Source organism: Chamaea fasciata, unplaced genomic scaffold (genome assembly GCF_029207755.1).
Source record: "Chamaea fasciata isolate MVZ Bird 193981 ecotype frontalis unplaced genomic scaffold, bChaFas1.0.hap1 SCAF_3, whole genome shotgun sequence".
Lineage (NCBI taxonomy): Eukaryota > Metazoa > Chordata > Aves > Passeriformes > Sylviidae > Chamaea > Chamaea fasciata.
Window position 1 is genome coordinate 44,404,797 of NW_027094088.1, and position 13,985 is coordinate 44,418,781.

The 13,985-nt window shown below is 41.6% G+C and overlaps 1 protein-coding gene and 1 non-coding gene across 2 annotated transcripts; both read right to left on the reverse strand.

The window, feature by feature from the left end:
* Positions 1-5,318: 5,318 nt before the first annotated feature.
* TOMM20 (translocase of outer mitochondrial membrane 20) lies at positions 5,319-13,509 on the reverse strand. Its single transcript, XM_066178806.1, has 5 exons — positions 13,299-13,509; positions 8,058-8,104; positions 7,272-7,353; positions 6,840-6,982; positions 5,319-5,730 (listed from the first exon to the last, which is right to left on the reverse strand). Exons 1-5 carry the CDS (start codon positions 13,420-13,422, stop codon positions 5,686-5,688), a joined length of 441 nt encoding a protein of 146 aa, XP_066034903.1. The 5' UTR covers positions 13,423-13,509; the 3' UTR covers positions 5,319-5,685.
* Positions 12,339-12,473, reverse strand: LOC136287952 (small nucleolar RNA SNORA14). The gene has a single exon (XR_010720435.1). It is a non-coding gene; the product is annotated as a small nucleolar RNA SNORA14 (small nucleolar RNA).
* Positions 13,510-13,985: the final 476 nt, after the last annotated feature.

The window sequence follows — 13,985 nt, forward strand, 5'->3', positions numbered from 1 at the left end:
AAGAACATGCTTGCTCAAGAATCCCTTTTCTTCATTTCTCCATTTAATTAGTCATTGCATTATAATTCACAAATTCATGCAATAATCATTGTCATTTTAATCATCTAATCTGACTGTACATTCTTTCTCATTAAATAATATTAAGTACAACAAGAGATAATAACCAGGTTGTTTCAGAGCTTCAGGGAAATGCTCTTTTACATACATGCCAAAACAGGCAAATACTGGTTTTTCACAGCAAATTTCTGTATCTTCCAGGCTATGTTACAGGGTGTAACATGGCCAGAGTGACCTAAGAAAGGAGAAGCAGCATGGTTTTCACACAGTATCTTTTATTAAACAGCTTTCTCTAGATGTTGTCATGTGTTGAGCAGACTGAAAAATTTCTTACTAACAAGATGAATGTTTGGAAAAATGCTGATTGACGGCTACAAGGGTGCAAAATTTCCATTTACTTGTATAGCACACATACACTTTACCTCCCCACAAACATTGACCAGGAAGCAGAGAAAAAACACTTTTGAGATGTAGGAGTAGTTAAGATTCAGTTTTGAGTCAGGGTGCCACTACAATCCGAACAGCTGCCTCCAAGGCATGAGAGAGACAAAGTATAAGATCAGCTCACTTCATGTCAGCTGCAGGATCACAACAGGGTGAGTAGATTTTGTCAACTCCAGCTAAAATTCAACCAGCACTGAAATTGCATCCTGTCACCAACCTATATCTCACCTCTTTATTTTTTTGGTTGGCTCTCCTCACATGACCCATTACAGGCAGAGTCCAACTCCAGGCAAAATCTCAAGATGCAGATTTCACTTCCACCCTCCTGCAGTTAACTGGTGCATTCCTTTCACTCCAGCTAGCAAAACTCACCCAGAAAAATCACAGCTGGGCAGGGGAAAACTTCTCTTGCATGCCTGGGAATCAGATGCGGTTGCATTTTGTTGCAGAGTTTAAGTTGTACAATGCAGCTTGCATATCTATATACCTAGTTTGTGTTGAGGGATGGAGAGAAAGAGGAAAATACTCCTAATCATGTCATCACAACAATTTAAACACACAGGATTTTAAAAATCCAAAATTAGGTATTATCAGTAGAAACACATTGCACCGCTGCTCCACTGAGCCTGTCTTATACACCATACCAAATCTATCTGGACAAAATGCTGCATTGCATCACCTCACCAGACAGGAAGATTCTAAAAATTAAGATTTTGCAGAGTGAGCTTGCACAAAATGTCTGTGCAAAACTGCCCCCTGCTGTTTAGATTGAGACCTGCTCAAGTAAATGATTGTGCGACCAAATCAGTTTTCAGCTGTAAGGGTCCAACATGCAAAGAGGCAGAACTGACTTCATCTGTTTTCTGCCTCCATGCACACTAGAAATTTCATACACAAAAGCCACTCACAACTTACTTGCAGCATGGACCATCTCAAGAGATCCGTAGGCTGAAGCAACACTGTGCCAGCTACAACACTCACTGTTAAGCAACTTTCCCACCGTGGGTGAGCACCATCAGACACCCTCTCGTCCCAAAGGTGAGTCGAGAACTTCTCAGGGTGCAAGGGAAATGATGAAATTGTGAGTGAGCACTGCAGGAACTATATGCCTGGAGTCAAAAGCTTATAGCTCAGAGGCCTTTAAGAGTTAAGGACTGTTAAGTTACAGGAATGATTGGAAAACAATAGCAAGCTCATTAGCCCCTGCTGCAGGGAAAGAAGAGACAAGACGGATTCACATGGAAACCACCTTACTTTGAAAAAGCTGCCAATTATCTAGAGCCAGCAAATTGGACAGTTTGGTACAAAAAATAACACAGAAGGGCCAGCTGTTTTCCCCAGCTTCACTCGCACATTCATACACGGGATGTGGCAAACTCTGCCCTGTGAGAACAGCATTAGACATCCACATTTTCTTTGGGAAGTTCGAGTTTGGTACAAATGCAGAAAACAAGCACAGTTACCCCAGACTAGTTCAGTTTCCAGAGCACCTCTGATGAAAGCTAGCCCAGTCCTTGTGAATTAAGCACAAGTTTCAGCTCTTTACAATAGGCCTTTGGTCAGTGCCCAGAGAATACTGGAAGCTGTGCTGGTCACTGTAAACACAGTAACTAAAAACCAACCCCAAACTTGGGTACAACAGAAGCCTTGAAGAATTTTTTCTTCTCACATCAACCCTTTTTATGTCCGTACGTTTAAAAACACAGAAGCATGGGTGTGCAGCACAACGTGCCTTTGAAACAATCACTAAAAGCACTTAGTGACCACTTCAAAGATTCCCTTGATGTTTAACTCATGTTAACTGTGACACAACAGTCATGTAGGGCCACTGTTCAGCCTAAGGGACTTTAAACACACCATCAACAGATGTACAAATGAAACTTTGGAAAGATTCTTTTGAGTGCATAAATAGCTGGAACTTTGATGATGGCTGGCTGGCCTCCTACACAGCAGGGCTGGGACTTCTCCATTTTTCATGTGAAGGGCAACAATAATATTGTGTCAGCCCCCAGGGAAAGGAAATTAGTACCAGATGATTCAGTGTGTGCCTGACCACTCCGGTTTTGGATTTGATTCCATTATCTAGAAAACTTAAATGTGACACATCAAAGGTAGTCCTGCATGATAATGAAACTAGCTGGGTGGGGTTTTTTCTCTGAAAGCTGCCCGAGAAGCTCATAACCGATGACAGAAGACTTCCCAACACAAAACTAACAGACCTCTCAGTTTCTTTATAAGAAATCCTTTTAGTGCTGAAAACAAGTTCCTTGTTCTTGGAGAAGCACAGAAGGGAAGATGGCTCTTTCTGGGAGATGGACTAGTAGTTTAACCTGCAGTAAAGCAAGATTACCCATCTTATCCTCCAGCAGCTATGTGCTCCATAGCAGCAAATCCACAACTGGAATTGTGGATCACTTCCACACTTTTTTCATTTGCACATGTGAAAAGAAACGTACAGCACTATGCACAGCTAATGCAACGGCATTACTACTGTTGATGCAGGGACGTCCATCGTTACCACCACGTTTCTGATGACCTGCACTTTGCTGGTGTCTGAAAGCAGTGTCTTTGAGTCTGAAACACCTGTGGACTGTGCATGATTAAGCTATACCTCTGTCAGCCTGCCACTCTTGGAGCAACAGCAAATTTGCATTCTATACAGTATCTTCCAAGTCTTCACAACTGTACAGTATTAGCTTCACTGGGACATTTGGGGAGAAGAAAAAAAATTCGAGTTTTGTTAAAAGGATTCAGCATTCCACTCTATTAGTCCAAGGCACTCAAAAAAGGTATCAGAGCTTGCATACTAACCAGGTACCTCTGGGTTAACAGATATTAGAGTAAATTTGCATTTAAGGCTACATTTAAACCTATGCTATCTTAAATTTTGTTTGCATCTAACTTTTCAGGGTCAAGAAAATGAAAAGGGTTAGAGCAATATGTGTGTCTGTGATGCTTATTACAGCAAATATCATTTATAGACATAATCAGACTGTCACCAAGTCTTCCGTCAAAATCAGAACTGACACCCAGGTTTGCTGACACCCACTTCAGGAGAGCTTTGTTGTAAGCTAAAGTGTGAATTCAAATTGTCATCATTATACCAGAGTGTAGAAAAATGCTCAGGTTTGACAGAAGGGTGCTACTTTTGTCTTGTGCTGTTTGTTTTTCAAGGCAGAATGGAAGTTTTATTCACCTTAAAACAATGTTAGAAACTGAACTAAAAAGATATGCTGAAGTGACCAGCAAAACAGAAGGTAAATATACTAGCACTTCTGTCAACATAACCTGAGAATTCCTACTTTTTACTTATAAGGGTTAGAAGGGAAAAGAAAAACTCCTTTTAAAAGCCTCATTAAAATCAGAACCTTCTGTAATTTCACAGTATTTTTAATAAGTGCAAAATAACTCTGTCCCTGTAAAATAAATTAGAAGGAAAAGAGCATGCTGGCCCTTGTCCCCTGAAGAATATGGCTACTACGTTTTACTTTTACCTTATGCTACCTAAACAATTCAAGCACAAAGACTGAACTACATCCAGTCATTTAAGACATGTTTGTTGATACCAGTCACTAACTTCAATATTTATCACATTACAGAAAATTTTAATAGCACCTCAAATCTTTGGAAATAATGTTTTCAAGGGCTTAAGGGGAAAATACCTATTCTATAGGCAAACCATCTCGGCAGAATGACTGAGTAAGAGCCATTTCTACTCCCAACCTCAGGTATTGACTGCTAGGTCACCATCAACTATCCACTTTACCTCTCAAAAATCCTGTGTGAGGCAATTTCTGAACCACTGAGGAGAATCTGCCTTTGAAGAAACTTGCACAAGGCTGAAATGAGACAGAGCTGGCTAGAGTGCTCTCAAAGTACCTCACTTGTAACGAGACTATGCCACCTTGTACATTACTATTTATCTAGCAGCATCATTAATACAAACTGTCAGCTGGTCTGACAGACACCTCAAAGCATCCTCAAGTTAAAAATCTGTCACTGTGCCAAAAAGATAAAGCTACATGGTAAATTGTTTCTTCTGCTACCTGAGTGCTGATAGCACAAACCCAGAGAATAGCAGAAGCCAGTCTGTTTTGAGATTTAGAAGATCCTACTCATGAAAAACTTGCTTTCTTAAGTACACTTCTACTCACTTCAGCCTGCTGTATATTATTTGTCTCCTTTCCATTGGCAAAGCAAAATTCTCCACACCATACTGAAATTGTACAACATCTAATTCCATTAGCTTTTGCTATTTATCCCAGGGATATGATTGTCTTACCTACCTTATCAGTGCAGTTATTTTTTTTTTCTTAAGGCAAATGCCTTTAAAGACTCTTAACCATTTGCTATGATCTTGAAGACTACAGACTGAAGTGTCAGCTATCTTGCAAAGTTTCAGGCTTTCCAAAAAAAAAAAAAAACCCAACCCCTGTGCTCTTAAAATCTGCCAAGGTTCTATTCCAAACAGCTTTGTTTCAGACACCTGTATTAATAGAGCTTTCAAGTTTGCCAGTAATTTTGACTTGATCACTTTACATATTTTTGTTCCCGACAGAAACGGATTTGTCATTCTTTCTGCAGTCAGTCATCTATTACCACTGTGATTTGCATCTCTTTCTAAGGTGAACTGTTACTGTTTAAGTGATCATAGATTTATTTTCTCATGAAATTACACAAGGTTTTAAACTTAATCAAAAGCATTGGAAGACCAGCCATAACATTAAAAATAAATTTTAATGTTGTCATTTTTTAGATCATTTGCTCTGACACCCAAACATTCTGGATTTTAAAGTAGTACTATAGGGACACACAAGTGCAGATAAATCTTTATTGCCATAACTTCCGTTTTTTCAAAAATGAGCATTGGGTTTTTAATAGGTCGTAGTTTTATGTCTGTATATGTACAACATTACAACTGCGAATTTTAATAATCATGACGTTAGTGATACTTTGATAACTCAACACAGTGTATTTATAAAATGAATTCTTATCAAAATACACTTTTCACTGGGATAATAAATAAAATCCTGCGAAACCCACCTACACAAAGTTAATTTTAACTCTGGTAGAACCCGATGTGGTACACAGTCCATTAACTACTAATGTTTGCCCCTTTATCCCCCTACTGATGCTCATCTTCTGGGGTAAGAAAACTTTTTTTCCCCCCGTTGTGGTGTGACCTCATTCAACATCATCTTCAGCCAAGCACTGTGCATTTACAATTCTCTGTAAGAAGGAGAAAAACTCATTCACAATTACATAAAATTGACAGTAGGCAACTGATTATCAAGCAATGGAATTTTACACTGAACATTAAGCAGTGTAATTACTGAACAAACTGATTAAAGTTAAAAATGGCAATCTATTTGACTAAGTTTTTGAAGTCAGTTCCACAGAAATTACATACAGTGCAATACCTAACAAAGCCAAAGTCAGATAAACAATATTCTGTCAACCTCACGTGATGACCTCTGTGTGATTTCTGGCACCATTCTCTTAGGAAACATTTTTGTTCAATCATTTCCCCAACTGTTACATCTTGTGCACCTGACACTTTCCAGTGTTACCACTGGACCTTAATCTGAAATGTAACCAGGCCTGAGCTGGAAGAAGAGCCAACTGATTCCTAGCACTGAATCTCTGCTTTATATCAGGTAAGGGAGTCCCCTTGTAGTTCTAAGAATATAAAACATATCATTTATTTTATAACAGACTCACCTGCCAGCATATTAACAACACTATCTACTCAGTACTCAGACTAAAATGGGAGGGCATTTTATATATAGGGCTACTAACACTTTTATCATCAGGGAAACTCCCAAGCTTCCAAAATTGTCACAGGTTCTGCTGCTAGTTAACATCTTGTCCATAGTCTATAGCTGTCCCCAGAAGCAACAGGGTAGCAAAAACAACAGATTCATTTTGATGAACTTTCACAGCACTTACACACACTTGTAGGTAAGTATATTTAAAAAAAACCCAAAAACTCAAGACCCAGTGCAATAAAGTTACTGTTTTTCCAATCCCCCCACCTGTATTTGGGAAACATTGGATCACTTATAGTCAGAGCTGTGGTCAGATGCCTTTACTTCAAGAGCTTAGCATACCCTACACACAAGAGAAATTTTGTATTTCCATTTTATCCTGATGGCTACTAATGCTACATTATGATTTTTAAATCCACTTTTTAACATCTCAGGTGGAAAAAAAAAAAAAGCTTCTTTTGATCTGACACATTAACCAACAGATTACAAAACTCGATACTCAAGACTGGTGCAGTGGATAAAGTATTTCAGTTGTTTCCATACCAAACCAACAGGGAATGTTTCACATACCTGGCTTATTGTAGGGAGCTTAGTTAGAAGCATTTGAAACACTGGTGGTGGAAGAGTCTGCTGTAGAACTTGTAGTAGCTGCTGCGGCTGCCCACACACAGCAATGGCATTGGTCAAGTGATCAACACCTTTTTCATATTCACCTGTGTGACAGATTACACAATGCTTTGAAATCAACCATCTTCCACACTGTAACACATTTTACATAAGACATCCACCAAGAGTGGATTAAATTGTGGTGAATCAATCCACACTAAGCTCATCTCCCTCCCTGATGGACTTTCTGAACACACAAGGATAGAAACGAAAAAGCAGAGTTTCCTAGATGAATATGACTCCCCAGAATTTCTTCCTGTACAAAAATCATCTTCTAGCAAAGGTAGAAAGAAATTATTTTACAACCTACCCTTTGGAAAAAAAAAAAATTATTACCTTGAGCTAGTAATTCCTCTCCAAGCTGAATCTCTTCAAGGAAAAACTTCTGAACTGCTTCAGCATCTTTCAGATCAGGCAACTATAACACCCAGAGTAAAAGTTAAATTGCCTCTTAACACCAGCTAATAAAAAGTTAGCAGAAAATATTCCCAACTGAAATTGAACATGCACACAACCCTATTGTTACACTGACGTTGGCAAAAAAACCAAGGGTTACCACTAAGTTAAATGTACACAGAATGTTTTTGAAAGTCAGACTCAGGTTTCATAACACTGCATCACAAATCTGTGGAGAGACAGAGCCTGAAATGCCTCTACTCAGTTTATTAAGTACATCATTTAAGAGCAAATATAAATTCTAAGGTCCATTGTGTTTATAAAAATTGTATTTCTTGTAATTGTTTAAGAGAAATCTTTTCTTTCTGGATCCATTAGTAAAAATGAAAATGAAATCAAATACTTATTGCAAAACAACCTATCAAGTTCAGTTATAAGTGTATCCCATTGATAATTTTAAGTCTGAAAAGTCCTTGTTCATATTAAAAAGGGGAAAACACCATCAAATCATGCAGTGAATGTTGCACTTTCTAATACAACTCCTCTATCTGACACAAAAAAGGAACAACCATAGAATCATTTCTGAGCATTAGAAAAACCTAAAGACTGCATATTTGCAGGAGTGTTCGTAATCCTGGAATCAGGACAAATCTTTAAGTCAAACTTACAAATAATACAAGTGAAACACCTTTCAAAATAGCAGTGCATTACTGAACACAGTATTACCTTGGAAAGTCCTGCTCTCTCTTTGGCAAGCTTCTGTTTCTTCCTTCCTGTAAGAATAAAAACATCTTTTATTTGCAATTTGCAATTAAGAAGCCCGTCAGACTATAGTCTGAAACCCTGAACAAATCAAAGTCCTCTTCAAAAGAAGAAACTGGAAATGTATTCCAAATATTGAAGACTGAGCACAAGACTGCAACCCACTCAGTGGAACAGAGCATCACTCAGAGGTCTAATGAGGGCTGGCAGCAGCACCAACCCAAAATGGCAATTCCTCTCCTGGTGGCTACAGCCAACACCAGCTGTGCAGGGCAGCACAGCAGCAGCACAGCACACCTCATGCACTGCAGGCAAACAGAAGCAAGAGAATCAGAGTAATACAGGAATTATCTACCTGACTTCTAACAACAAGCCACAGAAGAACTGTCTGTAAGTCAAGGCTAGCTAGTTCTGAAGTGCATGGTGCACCACAAAGGAAGGGGAACTTAGGAGGCCACAGCAGATACACACAGGGCACTTTCTCAGCTACTTTATAGCAAAGACTTGGGAACTAGTTAATAAGTGGCAGTTTCTCCACATCCCTCAGCAAGAGCAATACTAAAGTATACATTTCTGAAACCTGAGGAAAGCAAACATTTACAGATGGAACAAACATCTACAGATTTAACTGCCTAACCTAAAGGCAAAAAGTTGGTCTGCTACATGGAGCTGTACCACCCCAGCAAAACTAGTGTAATTAAAGTTGCTTTTAATGCAGCTAGGCAGGTCTAAAGATATTTTTATAGTAGCAACTCTTCATACAATAATAATAATTATATTAACACTGGCAATTTCTTTAGAGTAATCATTTTTGTAATCAGTTCATCAGCTGAAAAGGTTACACCACTAAAACCTCTGAATACAGCCCATGGTCCTTTCTCTCTTTGTCCTCTGCGTCGGCTCAGAAAACTCCTGTACGGACAAAGAAAAACTGCCACACAGCCCTGATTTTTCTTTTGACTGATTTTCTTTTGATTTTACAAGCTGGAAATACTTCCAAATATGAGTAGCAGTTTTGCACAGTAATTAAAAATTTTCAATTGTCCACATGACGGAGACAGTCAGAAACACTATTCCCTATATAGTGATAACCTAGCATGTGGCATTTACTGACAAGACTGTTCTTTACAGAAAGGGAGTTCACATTCTAACTAGATGGAACACCCTTTTACCTTAATACACCACCTTAATAACACTTAGCACCTAGATTTCTACAACTAACTGACCTGTGTATGTAATTTGACACTATAGATGGGAAAAATTATTGGATAGAACTGTAGTATACTACAACTTTGTCATTTTGGTGGGTTTCAATATTAAAGAATTTATCTTGAAAATTAGTGCTTCAATTACCTCACTTCTTTTCAGAAGCATTTATTTGCACAGAACTTTAAATTGCACTACCATGCAAACAATTTTTATAATAGATACAATCCTGAAGATTAAATTTTAAAAAGTTTAGTCTTTGAAATGTTTTACTATCAAAACAAGCCACACCACAGCTGCAGTGCATTCAGCAAAAACACAAAAAAGAAACACAAAGAGTAACAGCTTAATATTTGCACATCATTTTGAGGAGAAAACTGTGTTTTCCTGGCATAACTATGATACCTTCTTCTTAAAATATAATAAAAGGTATCATTCATCAGATTAAGCATTCTGAAATAAAGAACAAAACAAAAGACATGCTGGTAACTGGAACTAATGAAAGCTCTTCACCACTGATCACACAGACCTGAAATCATATACTTTAATCCGAAAATAGTGAAGGAATATGAAGAATCACCAAGCTTTTTAAACTGAAAAATGATCTACCAAATCTTTCAAGTCTGACTACTAAGGAACTTTTTTTTTCTCTTCTTATTACTTTTTTACTGGCTCTTTAAAAGTTCACTAGCTAAAACAACTACAAAACCCAAGTAACTCTAAAGGATACTTATGAATTCTTCCCATACTGGTTGGGAAGAAATACTAGGTTCAAAGTATCTTTGCAGTAACAACCAAAAGTTAAATCTGTAATATGGCAAGCAAAAAGCAATGGCTTTGAGGGGTAAAAAAACTCAGAACAAACAAACAAAAAGCCCCACCCCATACGTAAAAAATCCCCCAAGTTTGTTTTCCCTCAAGGACCTCCACAAAAATGAAACACTTCTCTCTATTCTAAAGAGATAATCACATTTTGAAAAGGGAAAGGCAATCTTTCCCAGAATGAATCCATTACCACAGAAATGCAGTGCATGCATCCAGAGCACAAAGCCAAAGTGCAGCTCCTCCAGGCACAGCTCCTGTACAAGGGTACAAGTTTCAAAGGAGATCCAGTGGGTGACCTGTCCTGCTGGAATGGGTTGGAAAGGCCCCTAGAAGCCCCCGCAGGTTCCCAACCAGTCCCACAAAGGAGCAGAAAACCCAAAAAAGCCATTTGCATGTTCAGCTCCCACCCTCCTCTCACTCTGCTGTTCACGCAAAAGGTGCTCTTGGGCAAAACTCAGCGTGGCCAGAAATTATGCCTGTCTCTGAACAAAGACATCTGTGTCTATACTTAAAAGCAGAGCACTTCTATTTTATAGTAATAAATATTTAGGCAAATAGTAAACACACCTGAAGTATTTTGTTCACAAAATACAGCCAGGGAAGCTCAGCAGCTACAGATGTTTACAGCTTTGCTATCTTTTGGTCCCAATACTAAATATGGACATGCCCCCGAACTAGCAAAAACAAGACCTTAAAAAAAAAAAAAATCCAACAGAAAAATCCACCCACAAAACCTGCTAAATAAGATTAAAACATCTGGAAAATCAAAGTCCAGTGTTCTATAAGCCTTCCAGAAACTTCCAGGAAAGTTTTTTCCCGGAAACCTAAATCTGGCCATCTCATTTTTATGACAGACCTTTGCAATGTAAATTTTGGCCCAAACACAGCACACAGAGATGTGCAGTGTAACTGGGAGGGAAAAAAAAAAAACCAAAACATTTCCTTATTTGTCAGCATGTGCTTGACCAAATACAACTGACATGTCAGGTCTCCCGTCCTTCCCAAATTCTGGTGGCACTGCATCCCAGAGGCTGAAAAAAGGATCTTATCCTAAGAAGGTTACTGGAAAAGATGTGCTATAAAGGTGGTTTCTCCAAGCTTTCCACCCCATACCCCCACCACTGCACAACACATGGAACATCTTTACATAGAGAACTGCAGCTGGCTGCTGCACCGAACCTTTCCTGGTCAAGTATTTTACAGCCCAAGCCTGCCTGTCTACCAACAGTAAAAATGGGGTAATAGCCAGATCCCTGGCACCACTGCTGAAGCAACCATACGAAATAATCTGTTACACTAACAGAAAAAAAACCCCCAACCAAATTAACTAAAGCCTTACAACTAAATATAGACCAATGCATCACATGCAAGGACTGTAAGTGCTACAATGAAGTCCCCCCCAAAGGACAGCTGCCACCTCCCAGCAAACCGAAACGCATTTGTTTTCCACTTCAGAGTTCATGTCAGTTCTTAATTGGAGCAGTTCTAAGGTTTATTCAGAACATGACTGGACGGAGGCTCAGATTATGGAAACCAGGAATCCAAAAATCATTTTTGGTGTTTCTGCAAAAACCTTACGTAATTCGGTGCTTCTCCTACTGCATATCTGGCATTTTAAAAAATACCTCATGCCTGGTTATATGGCTGAAAATCAAGTTTGCTTGTGCAAAACAAGCACACACCAGTTAACTGCACTAAAATTTCCCAATTAATGGCTTGCACTGCAGGGAAAAAAAGACTTGGGAACACACATAAGAGGGTATGTGCCCAAAATCCTACACACAGGAGCGAGGGCCTGAAGCTGAAATATCTGACAGACATCATTTGCTGTGGAGGAAACTCGGGAAAACAGAATTAATGCACTGCTAAGCAACAACACTGGCCAGGCAAATTCCATCCATGAAGGCAGAACCAAAGCTGTTAAGCTCCATTTTAATGCTATCAGGTAAATACTCATTTTCAAGCAGTCTAGTTATTGACTTTTCCATCCATGAAACTGCTGATCACACCATGTTTACTTGCCAGGAAAATTTATCTTAATGATAACTTCTTATCTTCAGATTAGTTACCAAAGGAATAATAAACTTATTACCCTGAGAGAAATAACTCAGTATAAAAAGTATCACCTTATTGCTCATGATTCATTTGAGATCCTTCAGTACGGAAGCCTACTACTGCATTTAAAACCCTCACTGATCATTAAAATGTTTAAATAAATGTTGAAGACGTGAAATAATGAAGAGCTATGGGAGAAGAGCTCTACATCTTGGATTAATCAACAGTTTTCTCTGGCATTCGTTCTTATCCTGGAAGCCAATGACAGGGCTGCCAGGAGGGTTTAGAATGCAGCCTGATGAAATACCTGAGAGCTGACACAAACCCCTGCCTCAGCACAGCAACAACTTCACTGGAAGAGGTCACGCTGTTTTACCTGCTCATCTTCCAAACCACAAAAAAAGAAAGAAGTGTCACCACGTGAATGTGGTGGCTATAAGAGCACTGCTGAGCCTGTGGGAGAGCAAGACTGGACAAGAGAAAAGGCAGGGGGGGGAGGTGAATGTGAACCAAGCGCAGACAGAAACCACAGGATACCCAACACCTACAGCAAACGCTCGGATGGGCTGACCCTGTCTAGAACCCCTCGAAAGGAGGCTGCAGAGAGGTGGGGATCAGTCTCTTCTGCCATCCTTGCAGTGCTCTCACTGACCAGAGAAAATGGCCTTAAGCTGAGACGTGGGAGATGAGACACTGGAAACAATCTTTCCCACCATTCGGGTGGCCAGGTATTGGAATGGGCTGCCCGGGGAGGTGGTGGAGTCACGATCCCGGGGGATGCTCACGAGGGGATTGTGTCTGGCGCCGGGCGATGCCAGGCGGGTGGCTGGACGGGACTCGAAGGCACCTTCCCGCCGTTTTGACGGTTCTGTGGCCCCGTGCCCCGGCCCCGGTCTCGGTGAGAGGCCGCAAAGCCGCGGGGCCTGGGGCGGAGGGGGCGCTGCGGCCACAGCAGGTGCTGCCTTCCCGCGCCCCGGCCGGGCGGGTGAGCGAGGGGGAGCAACGGGGGATCACCGAGGGAAGGGCGCGACGGCGGGAAGGGACGGGACGGGATGGGATGGGATGGGACGGGGCGGGACGGGAGGAAAGGGGACGGGGCCCCCGCCCCGGGACACTCACGCTCCCGCAGCCGGTTCTTGAAATTGGGGTCGCTCCGCCTCTTGCGGTCGAAGTAGATGCAGTAGCCGATGAAGAGCGCCCCGCAGAGCCCCGCGGCGATGGCGCTGGTCCTGCCCACCATCATGGCGCCGCCGCCGCCCCCGCGCCGCTCCCGCCGCGCGGCCCGCGCCGAGCTCCGCAGGCACCTTGGGGCGAGCGGGCACAGCGAAAGGACCCCTCCGCGCTTCCGCTCGCGTCATCAGCCCGCGGCGGCGCGGGGCGCCCCCCGCACTGCCTGCGCCCGGGGCCGGGGCGCATGCGCGGCCCGAGGGGCGTGGCCTGGGCCGAGGCGCCTGCCCGCCAGGGCCGTGGGGGGCTGCGGGGGCGGGAAACGGGATCCCGGGAAAGAGCCCCCGGGATGGCCGCGTCCGGCCTCTGACCCAACACCACCCTGTCAACCAGACCATGGCACTCAGTGCCACGTCCAGGCTTCCCTTAAACACCTCCAGTGATGGTGACTCCACCACCTCCCTGGGCAACCCATCCCGATGTCTAATCATCCTGTCTGTGAAGGAATTTCCCCTGATGTACAACCTAAACCTCCCCTGGCACAGCTTTCGGCTTTGCGGTGTCATCCTGTCCCTTGCTGCCTGGGAGAAGAGACCGGCCTCCACCTGGCTACAGCTTCCTTTCAGGGAGTTGTAGAGT